This window comes from Opisthorchis viverrini (genome assembly GCF_000715545.1).
Source record: "Opisthorchis viverrini unplaced genomic scaffold opera_v5_55, whole genome shotgun sequence".
Taxonomy (NCBI): domain Eukaryota; kingdom Metazoa; phylum Platyhelminthes; class Trematoda; order Opisthorchiida; family Opisthorchiidae; genus Opisthorchis; species Opisthorchis viverrini.
The window spans coordinates 2014052-2036585 of NW_008751709.1; the positions used below are offsets into that span (position 1 = coordinate 2014052).

General features: G+C 42.4%; 1 protein-coding gene across 1 annotated transcript in view; it reads right to left on the bottom strand.

Annotated features, from left to right (window-relative positions):
* Window positions 1-16107, bottom strand: part of T265_03644 (hypothetical protein) — a gene marked incomplete at both ends in the record, with an annotated part of 44641 nt that extends 28534 nt beyond the window's left edge. Inside the window, one exon of the mRNA XM_009168179.1 lies at window positions 15717-16107. Coding sequence (XP_009166443.1) covers window positions 15717-15854 — 138 coding nt within the window. The remainder of the gene's footprint in view (window positions 1-15716) is intronic.
* Window positions 16108-22534: the final 6427 nt, after the last annotated feature.

A 22534-nucleotide genomic window follows, 5' to 3' on the forward strand; every position in this document is an offset into this window, starting at 1 on the left:
AAAATCTTTCCGATAAAAATTTTGAACAATTCATCAACGGTTACCATATGTGAAAAAATAAGAATACAGCTATTGATGAGGGCAGCCTTCGATCACAAAATTGTTACCACAACCTATTTCGTTCTACTTATTTCCCATAAATACGGGTTAGTAAAATTGCAATGCAACCGGAGCTGAATCTCTAGCATAGAATTTACAACGGCATTACATGAACCCCTTCACGAGTTTCAGGAGTAGCAAACTCACTTGAATATTCTTTAAGGAAGGCCTAAGGTTTTGACAAATACGCTCATTTGCAAATAAATTTGGCTTTCGCGGAAGACTCAGGTGAACCTCTCGTTTATGATGTTCTTCAGCTGAATGTGCTGCGTACAGACCACCTTATGATTCAGTTGGTACGATATACGAGATATCGCAGTATATTTTCATAAAGAAAACTACTCACAAGGTTGATAAGTACTAGCATTGCAAGTGGTCAAAAAATAACGATAACTCTAAGTTTCGATGAGCAGTTTTTTTTATTATAACGAGTACGTAAGGATGGGTTGGCTTTAATGAGTGGCGAGCGCACAGGCTAGAGTGCATCTTTAAGAATGCGTTTCGAAAGTTTACAGTGGGCCGCAGAGTACCTGCGCATCGGGAAGCTGAGTCTTTACATGGGAAGCATTTTGGCGGCCTGACAGTAGAACGACAAGTTTCCCCGAGGCGTTACAGAGAAGACAGCAGAGCAATACTCACAGTAGCAGAGGCTGAAAGAGATGCTAAATTCATGGATATTATTCGGGGGAACAGAAATTCCCACACCATAATAGCTTGACGTTGAACTCTACAATAGGCGGAGTTAAGTTGCGAATAACTTCCAAATAACCTGTCTTAAACTTTTCACATTTAATCTTGGTACACAGATAATTCTAATAGTGCTTTATCAGGGAGAACAGTAAATTCGGAGAGTGGAAATGAGTAACATAGTTATTGATCAAGGCTATTGCTAGAGAGGGAAAGTTTCTTCTATATACAAGCAAGGAATTATTCCGATTTCAAAAAAGTGACGTAAGCTTGGGCAACCAAAGTGTGTCACAACACAAAGTCAAAAGTATTACAGATTTCGAAGATTCACATTTCAACTTACTGCAGGAATAAATCAGGGTAATGAAAGATAGAAAAGAGTTGCCTCATAGAAAAGACATCCAGAAGGGGCAGTCTAGACAATATGTACTTGAAGATAATGGAAAAAATCAGAATCCTCTAGAAGTTCGTTTGATCAACAAAATTTACTCCATGGTTGGCATAGCAAAGAAAAAACTCACAGAATGGCGTTGATTGTAGTGAGCGCCCAACAGAAGTAGTCTAGCAAAACGATTCCAAAAGTAAATTAATTTAGGATACCGGCACAGAAACCAAGCTAACAAATAATCCTATTATTCAGTGTTGAGCGTACTGTAGGAAGTAAAAGTAATCGTAAAAACTCTGTTTTTCTTCGGAGGTTTGTATATTCTCGTAGGCGATTATTATATCACGGAAATAGTTCATATCAAACCGCGGGTTGTGTAGATGTGCATGACTCTCGTTTCAAACTGCATGTGATGACCGATGATGGTCTCCGGAGTGCATAGAGTTCAACCAACGGAGAACTCCAACTGATCTGTCCCCATTCTGTGGTAACCGTAAACTGAGATGGACTAAGATTCCCCAGTATCGTGCTAAATCGATTGAAATCGCAAATCGATTGAACTTTCAGGAAGCGGGGCGGCTCATATAGCATTCCTAACGGTTCGTAAAAAATCTTTGCAGTTTAGTTACACTAAACCAAATGAGACAACTCATCAAACGTTGAATCATGTGCAGATCATATCGTGCAGACAAGTCAAATAAATCCACAATAAATTAAGTTACAATCTATAGGGCTTTGAAAAAACTGCTAGAAATCAAATAAAGTAGAAGTAACTCATAAACAGTGACTGAACTTACAACAGGTTCTCTACAGGAGACATCAGGTCTGCAAAGATATAACATTCAGTTGATAATTCCAGGGTTATACTAACCCAAAAGGTTTTGATTCAACCTCCCCCCCAGATTTTATTATGCTTGATAGTCAATCCTAACACGGAAAAAGGCTTTCCAGTGCTTGTAGTATTTTTAGAGCAGAAAACAATCAACAAGTGAACTCCATCTTTGTACAGACTCTGTAGTTGAGGGCACAAGTCGTGTCCCTTAAAAGCATACGGCAGTGGGTCAGTCAAAGCTGTTTGGCCCCTCGCAGTGTTCTAATGGTGACAGGGTCTTGCACCCAGAACAGTTCAATTGGTATGGGCTTGGCCCTGAAGTTGAGTATGCACGTCTTCATCTGTCTAACACAAGACATTTTTGCTATTTTTTCTGTACTGCTATTTTGTATTCACCTGCACCGTAAGCTTCGGCTTACGCACTTGTTTTCCATCCCGCGGAACCGTCGTAAGCCGCTGTTATTGGCAAACCTTTCCTTCACGGTGCCTGCACGGCGTGTACATTACCTTAGCTGGTTTTGAACACCCAACAATGCAGCAAACATCAAAGGGTTTCACGTCTTGAGAAATTGCACAAAGATTTTAGTGATCGACCTAGATGGTTGAGGCAGTGTTATTCAGGCTTCTAGAAACGGGAAACAGTGCTGTCAAACTTGATCAGCAGAGCTGATAAGAATGCCGAAATAGTCAGTCAAGCTTTATAGTGGTACAGGATAGCTATAATTTGTGACATTCTAATCTGATGTTGGATCGTGATCCAGAAATTTCCACTGTCTCTTGTGTGCAAAAATAACGAATTTCCCGTTTTACAACTTTGAAAAGCCTTTTTCTGTTTGGAAGCATTCCTTGGGGTTTAAATGGAAGAATTGGGGGTAGAAATAGATCATTTCCCTGAAGGACACTACTCACAAAATTGGGGATCATCAGGGAAGGAACCTCCTGAGTTTCCATCAACCTTATGTTTTGTCTAAACCCGAATTGTACGAAGTTCGTGAAACAGACTCATGGGCACACTAATTTGGTGGACCATGTGGTAAGAAGGTTTTGCCCCATTCTGTTTGGACTACACGAATATCAGCTCCCTTTCGGCCATTTTTTGGGTAGATAGTGTTCACCATCCAGAATACGACGTGAGGCTAGTTTTTGGAGAAGCGCTCCTCAGTAATGCAAGGATAAAGTGTTTCTTACGGACGGAAACAAGTGAAAGAATATGATTTATTGGCTAAACGATATTCATCTGGTTTTTCTTGATTGCCTTCATAAATGAATTCTTTAGAAACGCCAAGCTAAACTGAAAATCATCCGGTGCGACAAATTTCGTTTGAAACACCGCGTGATGGATAGCAAGCTATATGTGTTGCTTGAGGGCTGATTGAATTCACCCCGCGAATAAATCCAAAACTAAGTGGTTAACTTCTCTTTTCGTCTCATTTATTATACGGATCTTGTCTAAATACCACGACGGTACCTTCAGTCAAGTCTCGCTGTCAGCTTTTCCGGATTGCATGAGTTTTTTAAATGTATGTCTACGAACCAGATAGGAAGACCAGTAATCTAACATGTCAGCTCCATCAGCACATACTAGATATTTTTGAACCACCATTTACTTGCACGGGCACGTGTTTGCCATCGATAACTGCTTAAAACAGCTAAAGAAAAGTTTATTATTTACACAAGCAGAGCACAAACAGGCACAACCAACAACCTATCACTACGCGCCGCTGCGCTCTCCAACAACGCACTGATGATGTCACCTCGACTGGTGATGAAACGTTTGCAATCAAATTGCCCAGCTCAGCGAACAAACCAGCAAACACAAGCAGAGCACTATACTGAGAATTTTGGGACTTCTGGTGTTGTCACATAACCTCAAACCGCTAGACCACTTCACTGCTGACCAATTTACACAGCTGGTGAATTTCAGTTGGGCATGAAAAGAAGGTTGAATCAGCGGTTGACTTGTACACATGTCCAAATGTCGGACAGACTGGATGTTTTTGTCTAAGCAGTGATCGATCCACATGGGTCCTCCATGAAGGTCAATTATTTTCTGACGTGGCAAACAGCTGGCTCAGATAACGTTTCGTGCCCAGTTAGAATTCATGGACTGCGTAAACTTTTCGGCAGGTGATTGGTCTCGTGAAGAACATCCTGAAATTATCAATCGCATCCCAACTAATAAGTTGTAATAAGGATGAAAGCGATCCTGCGCTGCGGTTATTTGTGATCTATTTACGTTGTTGTTTGAGCTCCCGGCACGTCATCTACTTTATCGAACTTTGGAAACCCATTAGGCTTTCTTCCAGTCACACAGAAGCTTCCAGTTGGTCGTGCTGGGCCTTCTTTGACGTTTTATTTGAATAACTAAGCACCCAAACGATTTCTTCTATTATTTTCTTTTTTAAACGATGATAATTAAATGTCGGTATCTCCATAAGTAATCGGTATGACGCTTGCAAAAGTTGTACTGTCTTATGCAGTGTAAATACCAAAGCATTCTCTAAAATTTCACCAATAGCATTACTACCCCTCATAAGGACTGTTTTTTCAAGAATTTGTTTCAACTGAAGTAGACACAACCGAGAGCGGACTACATACTTTTCGAGCAAAATATAGCAAATCATCTGCTTGCAGGACATGTCCTGAGTGTAAGTTCACTCTATCAATGGCTGTTTCGTACACGGAAGCCACTTTTCATTGTTTTTGTTCGACCACAAATGCATGTTGTGCAAGCCCTCAATTCACCAGATGAAAGCAGAATGATTATTCCTCACCTGTCAATTATTTACCATCTGTCTGACACCAGTTTGCTTGAATGCGGTAATACATCTGACTTAAATTTTTCAGTTTTTCCGGGACAGAGCCATCCGAAGACAGGCAGCGCCGCAGTACCCGGTGTACAGCCTTCAGATGCTGGAACATTCCACGGTGGTGGGATGTGCTGAATAAGGATGAATTGAGAAACCGTGGATAATGAAGCGAAATGGGGAATGGCTTCTTTGAATAAAAATCACCTCCGCAGACGAGCGGATGGCCGTTATGAGGGGATGGGTGTGTATGTGCCATTTTTAGTCACCCAACACTGTTGTATTGTCATATGACACCCTTTTGAGTTGGCCAGTTTGCTAGAAAATGGTGTCAAAATTAAAGGCAAAAATATTTTACAGCAGCGTAACGAAACACCCGTCAACGTGTCGACCTGTGTATGTGTTGCCTGATGTGGAGTCAAAATGAACGGTAACAATAGGCAACATGGAACTTAAGCCTTAGTTTCAGTCACTTAGAAAACGTTCGTCTATCGTACCGCTACAGCGAAGGTTTGATGCAATTTTCCACCTCTCTGCTCTACATATCAAAGGAAAAATTGTCCAATCTTGTAAAGAAAGTCATTAATCCAATTGTTTTCCACTTTACTTTCTGAGGATACCATAACGAACATGAGTAGGGCAACGTTTACGGACGTCTGTGGAAAAATTTGGTTTTCAAAATCAAAGTTTGTTCCGTTTTTCATTCTGGTAAGCCGGGTGATACACACCTAGTTTCAAGACCACAAACCAAACAGCTCTGGCCGTTGAAGTCGCTTCCTGTGAAATTTTGAAAGTTTTATACTGTTGAAGGGTTTGTAGTTATTTCATCATGTTTCGTGCCATTCGCTGGTTCTAGTCCGGCAAAATGTCATATTTTCACCTTCGGTAGGTTCATTCATTTCATTTTGAGCGAATTGAGGTCTAAAAACGATTTATGATGGACTGAGACATTCTACCATTGCTACTTTGGTATACTAATTCAGTGCAGCTTGGATGGCTATTTATTCAGCTCTAAACTCTTCTTGGCCAAAACACTACTGTGAAAATCCAGCGACCATGTGCTACTGGTTCTGGACGACTACAGTGCAGATGGCGAGATGACTCAAGTAGTAAGAGCGCGAATCTACTGACCGAAAGGCCCGTGGTTCGAACCCGACCTATGCCTCTCGACTTCTCCTGTCTACAATTGGGCAACCCTCATGCTTCCTTCGGAAAGGGCTTTGTAACTGAAAGAGTAGAGTAGAGTTTAGTGCAGTTCTTCAGACTATTGTGAAATTCCCGGGGGGAAGGCGAGCAGTTAAACGTTGCTTCAGCTCGAACCTAAATATTTTTCAAACGATTAGATTTTATCAGTCTGCACATGTGGTTCAACACGAAGCCTCAACCATTCGGATGGAAGGTTTTATGCTAACTTTGTGGCATACTACTAACAAGCCCGACACTTGATAATGAAATAAACCCGCAAACTGCCAAAATCCAGAACGCTGTTCGGCTGCCTTGAGGAATAGGCCTGGAAAAATAATCAGTTGCGCATAAAATAGTAGAGCGTTAGGTTGTTGTGCTGCCTTCCCTAATGTGTGCGCAAAGTCCTCTGGGGCTAATAAAAGGACCGAATACCGAGAGTAAATACTATCGGACTTGAATGCTGTCCGACGCGAAAACAATTGGGCAACCCTCATGCTTCCTTCGGAAAGGGCTTTGTAACTGAAAGAGTAGAGTAGAGTTTAGTGCAGTTCTTCAGACTATTGTGAAATTCCCGGGGGGAAGGCGAGCAGTTAAACGTTGCTTCAGCTCGAACCTAAATATTTTTCAAACGATTAGATTTTATCAGTCTGCACATGTGGTTCAACACGAAGCCTCAACCATTCGGATGGAAGGTTTTATGCTAACTTTGTGGCATACTACTAACAAGCCCGACACTTGATAATGAAATAAACCCGCAAACTACCAAAATCCAGAACGCTGTTCGGCTGCCCGGAGGAATAGACCTGGAAAAATAATCAGTTGCGCATAAAATAGTAGAGCGCTGGCTTGTCGTGCTGCCTTCCCTCATGTGTGCGCAAAGTCCTCTGGGGCTACTAAAAGGACCGAATACCGAGAGTAAATACCATCGGACTTGAATGCTGTCCGACGCGAAAACAGCTGCAGTGACCCAGGCCACTCAAAACGAATGGCCGGAATTAGCATCCCAAAACAACTTGTTTACGGTCATGTGGAGAATGGAGTAAGGTATCATGGACGCATGAAAGTCCCTGTTGAGATGGCGTCCATGTAAGTAGGAAAAATCAGTAACGAGCATGGGAGAACCTGGAGGTAGACAGAAGTGCTTGAGGAAAGGACATTCATGCAGGCAGGACTCAACTGTAACTGAACAAGCGCAACCCATCAGTAGCTCTCCTGTTATGTTCACGGATCTAGTGTTTTCACTACTGTTTATTGGCTAATTTGATTCTGCCAGCTATTTGTGGTAACGTCAACTGATCTACCACTGATACAAGGTTAATGTAGCATGCCTAAACTAATTATGATGATCGCTTATACTGACAGATAGACTGCCCACTTCGATCGATTATATACGCTAAGGCAAAACACCCATCACTTGACGAAATATGTGAATTACCAATGAGCTTATCATCAAATTCGAGTAAATTTCAAACAGAATGCCTTACACCGAACACGATACTACTGATGTGATCTTCCGATGACGAATATCCTCGCTCATTGGGACACCGTTGTTCGAAACGACGGTTTTCTAATTCAGACCACCTGAGAAAGATGCGTCTGCTACACACCGATACAACGAACTTCACTACTGATTGCTAAGAAGGATCACCGAGTCTTTTCATGTTACGCCAGTGTTTTCCGGTGGTTAAATTCGGGTTTGTTATCTTGGCCATTTATCAGCTGGTGTGGGATACAATGTTTGCCTTTATGTGTGCAAATGCGCATATGGACTATATGTAAATGAGTGGCTTCGTCCCTGAGGTTGGTTTTAAATCAAGCTCAAGTCAGACACCATCCTCATGAATTTTAGGAACTCTAAGGAGCGATCGTATTCATCATAGGAGTCATCGTATTGCCGGACATGTTCAATCACCATATACGCATAGGATGACGAGAAATGCGGTCTAGAAGAAATTGTTCCTTTGTTGAATCTCGAGCTTTTCGGATGATGACAAGAGTGACTCGCCGTCACAGAACGTTACCAAACTGTTACTGGTCACCACAACTCCAAAGGATGAATCGCGACCTAGATAAGATAGAGTCGTCATGTAAAACAGTAAAGAGCAAAAGCGAGAACTAACTCTAAAGCCGAAATCCGGAAACCTATAAATGGTTTTCCCGTGCCAATGAAGGAAAAATTGAAATTTCTGACACACTGCTGGGCTAATGACGTGAACTACGGTGCCACATTGGTTGGTTTATATGATCTAAATCCCAAGGTAAGATCTACGGTCAAGTGTGATGTGATCTATTTGCCGAGCTTTGCAGCTCAGTTGCAAACGTGTGGTCACCATACGAGAAGACATCATCGGTTCGCAGTTGGGTGATCAACACCCAATAAACTCACCCAAACTACTATTATTCTGATATATTAAGGATAATAATCGAAAATATTCTGCTGAAAAGAGTGAGTTTACAGAGGCAAGTCTTTATGACCTATTGAAACTTCCACTTTTTCACAAGGTATACAAATGTATAAGATGGATACTGAAATGTTGCCAAAAATTACCCAGATAGCAACCGTTCGAACGTTGTGCATTTCAGCTTGAAAAAAATCAATTAATCTGCTTCCGGTATCTCTGTGTCTGATCATGTCAAGTGAGCTTACATAGAACATTGATCGCTATTGAATGTTTGGACATATAATTTCTTGCATAACATTTTCCCGAACTTGGGAGAATTTTGGTTCCCTCGCTGAGTATTCCTAACTGAGGGTTTCCACTGTACACAAACCAAATATTTTATTTAGCATTTCTGGACTAACGATGATTATTTATAGTAGAACACCACCTTGGAAAAAAGTAGGGCTGTCTGCCTTCTGTCCTGTTAGTACAGTCTTTCCTGAGTATAAGAAATTTCAATTTAAAAACAAGTTGAAGGAGTAAATTCCACGCATCCAGTGTTTTTTGTATCTGGCAGGCAAAATCCTCCAGCTATAAACACTGTGTTGTCATGCGGTGGCCCACAAGTAAAAACAAAACTAAAGGTTGGTTTTCTTCAGTGACACTGGTCTCATTTCTATCGCTTCGTAAAACGTGACCAAGTTTCATTCACAAAAACGAACAGGAAATGACGCCACGGGGGTTACTTTGTGGTTGAGCGCAGGTGACTTTAGTTGTTCAGTCTTAGTTACTGTGACAATGATGACAACGATTTTAGGAAACCGCCTCCCGCCGGGAATATCGCGATTGCATGTCCTAGTGAGGCGTGTGACTGCAAGCGCCCATACTGCTGACCTTTTTTAGATAAGGGGACCAGATAATACATACAATACCATACATACATACCATACAATAATATGAAAGCTCAGTTGCCTAGCGAGCACCGCTGGTCCATGTAAGTTAATGCCCAGCTTCCAAAGCAGAGAACATCCAGCATAAGGTATGAGGTCTGAAATGGTCTGTAACCTAATATCTCTAGCAGACTGCCAACAGCTATTTCACTTGACGGTCCAGAATTCCTTGCAAATGAGTGTATAATCATGTATTAGTTTAAAAAAAGAAGTTTCTAAGAACTTTGATTGCCACATCATTTCCGCGCAAAATTCCAGCTCATCAATAGTTTGAAACAAAAACGAATTGTGTGTTATCCACTGGCTATTCTCACGAACAAGGCTTACCATCTTGACAACTGTCGATCATTATAAATCATTCGCGATTCTTACATGAAATACCCAGGCCAGAGTGTATGGCAGTATCAATCATAATTTTTCAAATCATCTTGTGTTTCTGATGGTTACTTGCTACTAAAGATCTCACTGACGGCTATTAGCTGAGTCACGTGACGGGCGACTTGCGATTTATCCTCAAGTGCGGAAGAAACCAAATGGATGAAAGTTCACTTAACATCGTTACTTCGCTTACTCGCTGTCGCCAGAGCAAGTCCGATGAACTGAGCCTCAAAGTTTCTCTATTGACCGTACTTCACATGTTAACTTTAGTATCAGCATACGTGAAAATCTAGAGAACATGAACACAGCTTTCCTTCAATTCATTGACACAGGAATAGCAGAATTCATACGGGTTGCATCGGTCGACTGAAACTGATGTCTTCAGTCACTTCAGATTTGGAAGCAAAAGGAGCATCTCATTGGATTGTGGAGAAATGTACACATTTTATCTTAATGGAGGGACCCCATCATCAGGTTTAGTGATTAAAATAATGGCCCGGTGGTTAGAAATAGACAGTGGACGGTAGCAAAACTGAGTCAATGGAAGAATAAAATCTCAACTAATTAGACAGAAGCTGGTCTCAGGGTCTGTTGAGTGGGTGGATCTGGCAGTGTGTCACATTAGCAACGCAAGTTGGGAGTCCCTGCTAATCGCTACTGACAACATGATGCCGGGTGACCTTGAGATTTCTGCTGTAGCCAAGCAATGCCTTCATATGGATATCAGCACACTACGCGGTAATCTGTGGATGATTTGATTTGATTAGTCTTGGTTGGTCCTACCGAGATTCGGCACAAGGGTTGGTGGCCTATTTCCTTCCCAGTTAGCCGAATCATGATTGAAAACACAATAGAAAATGTATAAACCATACTTTGAATGTGGGCAGCTATCTTATCCTTGATTTCAAGTGATTTGTTAAAGTGATTATACAGTAAATCATAGGCGCAGCGCTACTGCTGGGAAGATTGTAGAGATTATAACGATCAGGAGGTACAACGGCTGACTGCGTTCGCCACCAGGTTTTCTCTGTATAGTTGACCCAAATATACTGACCTCTCTACAACGAACATTATTGTTGGTTTGACAGATCCCAAGACCAAGTTGTTGGTTTTGACTCTATCTGGATGGCCATTAGCTGCTGTCTAGTTAGGACCGTGTCTTCAATTTAAATGCCAATGTTGAAGGGCATTTAACATCTCTACCTTAGTATTGCTTGACAAAACGACATATGTTAACAAAAATCAATCTAAAAACAGAAATTACTGTTGAGTGTACCCTTGTTGCAGGTACGTCCAAATAACCGACAGAAGATTATCTGCAAGGATTTCTAAGCACATTCCAAGGAAGCTAGCACTTAACGGCCTGAAGCTTCCGTTCGGAGCGACCGCTCGCCACTTGATGGATTGCACCGGCAGTGAAGGACAGAAACATTTATTTAAAGTCACGTACTTCCTGAGGAACAACCTCTATTGAGCTTGGGTTTAAGATGACCCAGTGGGCAGCGGATTTACTGATCATGAGGCCCGTGGTTTGAACCCAACCTCTGCATCTCGAATGCTCCGGTTTAGGCTTGGGCAACTGGCTTTATCCTAGTCCTCGTGCTTCCTTTGGGTGGCATAGCAACTAGGTACCGCAAGCATGCTACAGCTGAAATATTTCGATTTCTAATGCGCTTTGCTTAAGTGGAGGCAATTCAAAGCTAGAAACTCATCTTATGTAAGCGACTGGCATTTATATCAAACTCTGCTTCGCCAACAGTGAATCGTGTCTACAATTCTAGTCCTTCAGAAAACATGATCCGTGGCCTGTTGACCTCTGTAAGCGGTAGTGTTTCCGCCCGCGTGTGTCTGTCAAGGTATCTCATCCTTATCCTGCTCTGGCCTTTATTCTGAATGTATATAAATGGGTGATGAGCTACTCGAAATTGTTAGGTTTAACCCAAGCCTGAACTTCAGAAAAAACTGTAATGTGCTGTATCTGTGGAGATATTTCAACCATTTTAACCATATTTTGTGGATGGAAAAACCTTAGATGATTCACTGGACAATGAGTTCTCCGAGAAAAAAGCCTCACGTTCTCTTGGGTATTTTGAGAAACGGTGCTCTAAGGCGGTCAGAACGACAATATGCGATCTTACCATTTCGGCCGGGCCTAAATATTTTGAGATCACATCAAAAGGCGTGACGCATTTTACGAGTGCCTCGTCAGTTAACAATGCCAAACAGCGTAATATGCTAATATGATAAAAAAAATTAGGATAAGTCCTAAAATTGGCGTATCTTCCGAGAAAAGTCTTCCCCGAATGTGTTATGAGTGTGCCGATTTGCCGCTTGCATAATAACCAGTGATTTCCGGAAATAGAGAAAGAATCCAGATTCATACCGTGATTTATCTGGCCCACTGCACCATTGCATTGAGCTCAGAATTATGCACCGTAAAGTAGACATTTCGAAGATCAACACACCAAACAGGGCAGACGTTACGAAAATTCCCACTTTTACATAAAAGTCTGTGGATCATTTCTGTGCTAAAATTACCGGATATTTTTACATGATATCTCAGGGCACCTATAAGAGTGAGTTGGCAAAGTCTCAAGTAGTCTTGATGGAAATCTGAAGGTGGACCTATGTAAGGGCAGTGTGTTCTGGGGGGATGTATTCAAAACTTTGGGATACATGCCAGAAGTCTTGCCATCCTTGGCCTCATGTCAGATTTTTGTCAAGACACTTGGATTGTTGTTAGATCATGTAATGAGGCGAGAAGTCCTACAAAAAATGTGAGTTCTTGGTATGAAAAAGCCACTGTGATAAATTCATTTGTCTGACTCGCTCATGCTTTAGCTTAATGGGTTAGCTACGTATTTCCAAGTACATCTTCAAATTTCTTGTGGCCTGGAAGATGCTGAACTGTAATTCAGTTGTATTAACCTATAGAATTAGTCTAAATTAAACAGAACAGTATAACAGAAGTATTGTCATCTTCATTTTGTGCTGGTTTTGACAACAGAGATAAAGCCCCACAGCTCTTCATGGCCTGGTGTTCAAAAACACGATATTGTTAAGCTTCGACTACCCGTACGGTTAAATAGAAGCGCTCTTTTCTCAAAGCGCACTGTTGGCCTATTACCGGTGCCCTTGGTCTTGTAATGAAAAACAAGGAAGCGCCTGTCCATCGAATGACGCAGGTTACGCTGGGGCACTATGGTATTTCGTGCAAACATTTTGGTGTCTTGGGCACTTATATTTTGCGACTATCCAGGATGAACCTCGGTGGATCGTACTCAAAAGCCTATGGTCGACTGTCTATCGAACAATACCTTTAGTTTTTTAAACCACTTGGTCTGTTCTGTGACGAATAACATTCTCTAGTTGCTCGTTCGTGTTCATTTGGTGGTAAATCATGATTAGTAGTATAAAATTCGTAGATTAATTGTTCTCCGATACAACATTAGGAAAACAACCCTGTTCTGTCATATGAGGTAACGCTTAGTAATATTTAGTTTTCAAGCTAAGACTCAAGTGAATCCCAGCTGAATCTCTGGTTTATGAGATTTTTCAGCTGAATGTGCTGTTAAAAGGTTGTTTTGGACATCTCAGCCCATTTTTTCTTCGGAACACACTACAATTTGGTTTCAAGTAGAATATAAGATTAACGAAAACTCGAGTCTGGGACAACCTGACTAGTCTCAAGAAAAGCGAAACGAGTCGTAGGCTATCGACGAATTTTCGGAAGCCTTTTGAGTAATGCGTTCGGAAAAGAATAGTTTGTAGCCCACATCGTGAAACTTTACCAACGCTGATGCATATGGTCGTACAAGGGAATGATCTGGCGGGCAAATGACCGTTAGTTAGAGGGGGACTTTGTTTGGTCGCGCACAAAAATCTGAGAACAATTCAAGCATCAAATAGAAGTTTCAGCAAACCAGGCAAATCTTCACTTCTCCGCAGAACTCTGAGTGGACTATACCTGATAAGTGGGGTGTTTCGCACCATAAAATATCATGGATAGCATGCTGCAAAGAAATAACCGTTAGTTCCTACATTCACTTATTGTATGGTATAACAGAAGAATTCCTTCATCAGCACCATGATAACATATTAGACGAAACGTGAGCATTCAAATTTTTGTGCGCAGAAAGCAAAAAATAAAACATCCTTTGTGAGAAAAAAAACGGGGCGATAAACCCAACTTCAACATCGGAGGTGCCTGTTGAGAAGCTGAGGAAATGGATGAAGTAGTCCTGGAGGAATCTTTTATTCGTCACCATGGGGATTTCATTGGTGGGGAATTGAGTTTTCCGATCGAACTAATTGGATTGCATTTGAAGACGCATATAACTGCGTAGTTTAGCTTAGCTGATTTACGTTCACAGAAACAAGCTTTGATTGAAACACTCTAATTCACCCGTAAAAAATCAAACAGATGATTTTAAGTATGATTAGTATTTCTGTTCTTTTCAAAATAACCCGCCACACAGTTTTCAAATCATTCACCTGCAAGTTAACTTGGAGAAGCTGGTAACCGGTTACACAAATGACGTGTCTAGGTTATGTGAGCACTGGTCTCTTTCTATAGAGGAAAATGTTGGTAGCTCAGGTAGCGTAGATGGTGGTCGTTGGCTTGTTCGCTGAGCTGGGCAATTTAATTGCAAACGTTTCATCACCAATCGAGGTGACTTCATCAGTGCGTTATTGTGGAACGTAGTAGTGCGTAGCGCTACCGCTCAGCTCAGCGAACAAGCGCTGGTTTCTCTTCGAGATTCTTCAGAACTCTCTGTCTAATGCTGTTGTACACTTTTTCAGTTTCATCTAGGCTAGAAAATGCATTATTGACAGTCTTTGATATACTAGAAATCCAAACAATGCTGGTGAACTCCAGTTAGATGGCATAAAATCGGATCAGTCGCGCTTAACTGACACTTGTTTCCCACCCCGTTGTTAGCATTTTCTTGTTTGTTACGAAACGAATCTTGTTTATGAAAACATATCCGTTAGCTATACACGCACATGTATACCAAAAATAAAAACTGATTCATTCGTTGTCCCTTTCGCTGGGTCAAACCCCCTACTGACCATGTTATTTAGGTTGGCAATGAAATATTTGCAGTCCAACTGCTAAGCCTGGCGAACATACAAACAAACATGCAGCGCACACTCTCTACCTAAAATCCGCAACAATGCGCCACAAATTTGCCTTTGAGAAATGACAAGGCGACTGTAAAAAGGATGTGGCGTTTCAGTTATTTGGTGCACAGATCTTGCGTTACCGCTCTGCACTTAATCTTTGACAGCTTTGCGTACTTAGAATCTGGTAAGTCACTCCATATCCATACAGTATGGGGTAAATAATTCATTACTTCAGTTTTACTAGAGCTTTCGGGACAGCAACTGTTGCGACTCACATAGTCTTCTTCTACACGAGGGTGACCCAGTCTGTTCGTGCTGGACCTTGAAGTACCCCGTGTGACTTCCAAAAGTCGGGTTGATCGCCTTTTTGTACGAGTCCACTTTCAGTGAAAAGACATGTGGTCCATCTCACTTAACACATATTTCTCTCTGACGTATTATTCGCGCATTAGCTTTTTTTTTAGGTTTGTAAGTTCATTTGATTGCTTAGAGAGTATTATTCGGCATTAGCTTTTTTTTTAGGTTTGTAAGTTCATTTGATTGCTTAGAGAAACAACAAATCTTTTCACCCCTAAAATGTAGTTTTGCACCCATCCGACCTCACTGAACCACACACACTCCAGAAGAAACTCATTCACTCATTAAACCATTCACTTCAAGTCCGACCGAAGCTTTTGCTCGAAGTAACCATGCTTCCAACTTTCGACCAATGCTGAGTAGGTAATTTTATTTTCCTGCCATAGCAGTGCATAGTTGTTAGGATAGGCTAAATCTAGAGTGATGACTGAGTGTATTATCATACCTGAAAGAGCATTTACAGTCACAAGGTGAACAAATTTCATAATGAATAGGACGTAAAAACAGAAAACCAAGCAATCCACCTACCTGGGAATCGATGAAGTCATCCGGTCTGTCGTGGCTACATCCGAAACTTTTCCACGAAAATTCAGAAACAAAGAACTCGTGGAAATAAAGTTTCCAAAAACGGCTCCGTTTCTGTTTGCCCAATACCTCCTCCGTCATGATAATTCGGAGCCGACAGAGGTTCCGAGTGCGACACACATTTGAGTAGAAGGATAATCGGGAATTAAATTTCCGGCGAGTTGGGTCTGTTCACTATGTGCAGACACAAAGCGAAACGGGTTGGTTTCGAAACCAATCGAACCCCGTTTGGCCCTCCAGACTTCCGCCAACCCGTGTTTCGGCTACAAGTGATCGATCGGTCGCAATGTGGGCTATTGAACCGATTTGGTGGAACCGTTTCGGAATAGTTCGGTATGCTGGTTGTTGCTTTGATCAGAAGGGAAACCTAAAGAAAAAAGAGGAGGACTGTCGAGTTCCTGTTGCCACAACAGTGCCTAAATAAACGGACCAATCAGGACGGACGGTAGAGGTTCTGGCAAATGAACATGGCTTATTGCGTGGGCGTTACTCACCCTTCCGCTAGGAAACTTTCAACCGCAACAGTGTATTCGGCGCAAGGCAATCGATAGGCCCACTGACGCAGTTTGCAAAGCATTAACGGATGAGGAGACATGATATATCTGTCACAGCCATCTGTGGCTGTCAGTGGTATCTGGCCTCTCATGTTGTTTACAACAGGAATTTCGTCTGAAATGTCGCTTTTCGATAAACAAACAAAAATCATGCAAGAACATATATCACCTGACCAAGGACCTACCAAACCTATCTTTGGTTTTTAGCCCGCCACAGGTGACTGTCAATCTGCAGTCTAGAAGTTGTTATTCCTCTTGGCAGCAGGACCAGCGAGTCCAGTCTGTTCACCTAAACTACACCTAGCAAAGCATCACAGACAGATTGTTCCAAGCGTTTTGGGACTTTTGCTGAACAGAAAATGTGCGACAGAAGCTGTTTCTTGTAGTAGCCCTCATATAAGCTATGAGGTTGCACATGGTAAACTGTCGTTATCTGACTAGCCTGAACTCATCATTCACACGTGACCGTCAATTAAACCAAATTTATGTAAAAAAAAGTCCTAGCCTGATAAGCACAAAGGACCCCGTTTCCAGTGAGCCAGCCATCACTCTCCCGCAGCTTTTAGTTCCAGGTTTACTGGAGCTTTATTGCTGCCCACTAAGTCCGCCCACCAACTATTCGGAGCACATACTCGACCAAAATGTAAACATCCTGCAGTAGTATACACCGACTTTCCTCTGTATTTTAATTTACTGACTGTCACCGGCGAGATCCTCGTTCGCAAATCCCAATCACTTCTAATCAGAAAAAGGAATCGGTGACATAACTCTTTTCACACACTTTGAACTACCCACCTATCGTGTAGCATAGTTCAAACCGGAACACTTGGCTACAAGTACAGATTACATCAGGGACACGTTAATAAGGGTTGGTATGCCAATCATGGAAAACTCCTTGTGTCATAGCTTTGTATGTACTACTTGACTACCACCATAATTATGTTATACCCCAGTGGACTGGAATCCTCCTATCAGCGTCACTCTCGCGTTCTCACAATTAAGCCGTGTCATCCAACATTCTACCACAAACTAACGAGAAGAAGAAGGAACGGTCATGGAATGGGCGTTTATAGAAATCGCGTCTTGCTATTTTAATTGGAAAACTTTGTTCACAGTGAAGCGGAGTCACGGGGTAGCTGGTGCCATGTAGGCGCCAGGGATGTACTTTTAAATGATATACTCACATAAACGGACTTATTTTTTACCGTCTTGACAGCCAGGTGCACCATGTTTCTTGTGTTTCTAGCTGTACGGACCAGCTGCAAGTCAGCAGTATCAATAGAACTAGTTCGTACAGCCTGATTCGTGAGACCACGTAACAAATCACACACCCCTCGCGTGGGAATTCTGTCTGGCGTTTTTGTGGTGTTGCCTCTGTGGTGAATTGTCACTTCGCCGTTATGAAGAAACATCCAGGAGCTAAGAGACATAACGTGACACAAAAGTGAACCACATGAATGAACCAGCCCAGCTGAATTTCGTAGCAGAGAATAATCCCTCCCCTATTGTACACATTTGGTAGAAGACCACTCACATACACTGGCTAAATTTAAGTGCTCAATAGTGTGTTTAAGTCTGCCGTTTTCGAGCTCATCCATAAAGAACGCACTCAATGTCAGACTCACTGAAGATCTCTCAAAGAATCTACCAGCTTGTCGTTAAAAAGCTGAGTTAAACGGGATTTTTACGTTAAGTATGACGCACAGGGTTTCTTCAATGGAATAGAATAGAATACAATAGAATTATGGGTACACTTGTTCCTTCATTAGTAAAATAGAGAAGTGGTCTGCCTTGTAGGTTCAACAAACTGAAATGTATCGTGTAGTCTTTTGGAAAGTGCGGAAACGTACGGGATCCATCACGTTTGCCAGTAATTGTGGGTATTGGTAATGAAGAGATTTCTCTGTGTTCAGAGAGGATCTCAGCTGCGTCCCTTAGTGAACAGTTTATGAATGTCTCAGAGACTCAGAAGTACTCAAAAGCTCCCCTTTAGGATCAATGGATATAGCACCCGGATTTGTGTGACATGGCCGAATCTACGTCATCTCTCATTCAAAGCGCATTCAGAGCGTTCAGACTGTACTCTGTCAGTGGTCCTTTATGCGGTGTCTTGGAGTGACAATACATACAATAAACTGAGTCAGATTAGAACCACTGTTATTTTCTGCCGGAGAGCGGAATCTTTAACCTATCTGACCTGTCTGTCCCTGCGATAGTACTTCATTTAGCTTGTTAGGGGGTTTCTTTTCTCATTCTGGTGAGCGTTCGGAAATCTGGAAGAATATACGTGACCCATTAGGAATCACAACCCGTGGAAGGGAACTAAAGGTTTAAGCAGCACTGAAAGTTCGAGAAAAATATATATACTTTGGCTTGGACCTGACCAAGTATTTGACCTGACTGCCTAACCAACTATGTCATTGTGTCGTGAAGTGGTTTTAGTAATGCGGTGATCTCGAAAAAATTCATGGAGCTGAATGCGGTGTGGATCACTTCTGGGTGTGTACCGAATGATCACCGTCACACTCTGAAGACCCGGACTAAGCTAATTCAAGTTGAATGTGAGAAAAATGAAGGAACGAGAGACAGCACCGGAATCTGGTCTTAATGAGAAATCCTAGATCAACGAATACCACTTACAGACCTCATGACAAAGCTTCCGAAATACCTTTGAAAAACAAAACAAAAGAACGCTGGACTGAACGAAATGAGAAGCTTCTTTCGTTTGTGGGTGTTCTACTCACAAGAATTTTTTTGCTGGAGTGAATATCTGTGAGACGAAATCTTAATAACAGGACGAGAAAACCGATGACATAGTTAAATAGTACAGTCACTGAAACTGGGAAACGTCAATCCTATTAGACTGTTGGACCGTTGGGATAGGTGTGAATTCGAGACTTCACCTACCAACATATGGTAAATAGTTTTGGGGTTTTGCGGCATTGGTATTTTTGTTCATACTCTCTCCACTCTCGTTCGAACGGTCGTCCTCCTTTTCTGGCGTAATTATTCTGGTGAGTCCACACCAAAGGGAAGCACTGGACTCGAGTTTCGCTCTTATTAGAGCTCATCAGCGGTGCATATCCAATGGCTGTGCCGGGATTTGAACCCCGGACATCTGACATGCGAGGCGAGCGTGTAACCGCTACTCCACCAACGCACGTTGCACGTATCTGAATTTTCACGTCTGGTAAACACTTACACGGCTGGCATACAGCAGCAGAACTGTAGACGGTCATAATCCAGATGAAAAGTGGAACAGCAGCGGGAGTGAACAGCTTGGCTGCGTAACAGTTCAGTCTGGAACGACCAGTACTACAGAACGACTTTCTGTACCTCCTATAACAATGTGGAAGGTGATACACATTTCAAAAAACTCCAGTGATGCAACGATAATTCCTCTTCGTAAATGGCAGAGAAGTCAGTGTGGCACGGGATAAATCTCCTCTGCACAGGATACGTGCTCATACTTGTTACCCTGTTGTATTGATCAGTCTCGAGTATTCTGGACGGAAGCATCTACGAAGAGCAGAGTGTATTTCGAGTCGGTCAAAATAAGATTCACTTAATTTTTGCTGTAAGACAAATCCAAAAGAAACACAGTGAACGGAACTAACCGATCAATCGGCTGTTCGCTAATCTTCGCCGGTGCCTTAGACCGCGTCAAGGAGAAGCAAACCACCTTACAAAATTTTGTCCGTACGAATTGTTCAACCTCATCAAACCCTCACAACTTGGCGGGACCGCCGGCTGTGGACCTGCGAAGCTGTATGAACGAGTGAGAAATTCATATCGAAATGAGACACGCTTGAGTTCTTGTCTCAGCCCTATTCAGCCCTTATATAACAACCACGATCCCAGTAAAAATTGCACAGCCGAGTGTTCTATTCCAGACGCTTCCTGGCTGCTCCGCGCCAGTCTGGTGGCTGTCCTGCCATTTTCAGACAACTGTGTGCTAATGTATTCTGAAGTGGAATCGTAGCGTCTGAATGCGGCGTTCCGTTCAGCGACATTCAGCTTCAGCACGAGTCAAAATATTTATGAAATGTTTGTCTTTTGTCAAGTTGTGCAGGGGACTAAAAATAAAACAAGTATCTAGCGAAACGACCGTGAGATAGCATGCTGCGGGGATCTCTGGTGTCCTGGCAGCATCCAAAGAGCCCACATTTGGAAATGAAATAAACGGATGTAATACGAACGCCAGCACGATATGCGGCCACCGCGAGATACGGGTCTTTAGAAATCACCTCCGTCTAGGTACCGAAAATGCACTGCGCTGGTTTGTTGTGCTCTCTTCACCACTGCACGACATCCTGACATGGAAGATATACATAAGACATGTTTGGGTTATCGCTTGAGTTCGTTCGCAGTGTGCGAAAGACCGTTTGGTTCAAATGGGGGGACCGAATACCGAACACCGGAATCTTCCGAAGAATAAAGATCAGTGGACTTGGATGCAGCCTGATGCTGAATAGGCTCCATTGGTTGGGCCACTTAAATCAAATGGTCGAGAGTTGTATTCGAAAGCTAACTGTCCATTTTCAACTGAGGAATGGAGTTCGAAACCGGGGACATCCGAGATTTTGCTATTTGAGGAGCTTTCAGATAAGTTAGATCCAAGTTAAATCACGGAAAAACGTGGCAGCCGACAGTACGAGTTTGCTGTCACCTGAATTTTGTAAAAAAAATAACAAGACCTCTCCCTTCTCAGACTCTCAGGTGTTTGTGCATGTACAGGATGCCCTTCAAAAACCTCTGTGCAGAAATTTGTGTCCGAGGTATTCAAAATCCTGGTGTTTAAATAGTGGAAAACGGGGTTATCGTCTTCGAAGAAGAAAGGGGGCACAGATTGTTTTGGATGTAATGGTCAGCCCATTCTTTGAGATGCGCATTGTACCCACAGAGTGTGAGGTGATGCTCCTGAACAATGAGTGGATACTTAAATCCATGAAGATACATTTGAGGTCGCGGGTTGTTTTACATCTTTCGAAAAGTGTGTTATTTTCGACTGCAGTATTGCGGACGAGGTCAGCGCACGGATCTCTAAGGACCGAGTCGCGCTCTTTAAAGTTGGATACCTATGGCGGCATATTTCTTAATCTACAAGACGTGTCTATTAAGCTACAGTATGGATTACTTTGTTGCATGGTTACGAGACGTAGTACCTGCAAGTAGCGGAAATGGAACGTATTCAGGTCTCGGAAAACCGCTGTATCATATCTGTAGCTAATGTAGGTGAGTGCCAACGAAACTGCAACAAGACAATTAGGAGATGAATGTTCACTTGTATAACAAGAACTCCAATTTATCCAGCACCGGAAGCTGTATTGTCTGAACCATGTAATGTGAATGCTAAACTGTCGCTTACCGAAGACAGCGTTCTACTTTCCGTGCCCAGTTCAAAGTGACTGAAGCTGAGGGATGGTCAACCTTTGACCCAATAAGGAGGTAGGAAAGCAGTTACAAAAATTCAGGGTGGTGTCGGTGCTATTAACCTTCCAGGATGGAGTCCGCGTGATCCTCACTGTGTCTGGTGGGAGAAGCTGCAAGGTATGGCCGTGAATCGATGTCGATGGCGTACCTACTCTCAGCTTCTATCCAGCACTTCCGAATAAATGTCTGGAAGTGTAGATACCTAGTGATGTTTGTAGTGGGCTAGAACTAGGTTCCTTCTTCATCATATCTTGTACTTTGTTCACATTAAGTCTTTCAAACAAATTATGGCTTTTGGGCAGTAGGGTCTCAGTGCTGAACCTTGATGTTTTGTCGCCGGTGATGGTGAAGGTGTGAGAAGCTATCAGAAGGGATGCGCCGCAGCGCAACAAAACAAGTGGACCATCAGAAGAGGCATAATTTCCTGAATGCAGACTCAACCGTTTGCAACAGGCGGATCCATGGGCCTTAGTATGACCAGACTTGTGAGTTATTAGAGCATTAAACGGCCCAACTGCCGAACGCAACCACGCGGAATTGAGGTAGGTCTGTTCCATTTTTCAATGAGTTTCCTCCCGCCAGTACCATTCTGCGAGTGATAATGTAACTAAACATAGGGTCAATTGAATCCCATCAGTGTACCTATCGCTAAATTTATAGTGTCCTAATGGAGTACTCCCGATACCATATCTCATGGGCTATAGAAGAGTTTTCAACAACCTTGTGAGTGATCTCCTTTCCTGTCTCCTATACTGTGATGTCTCGAATATCGTA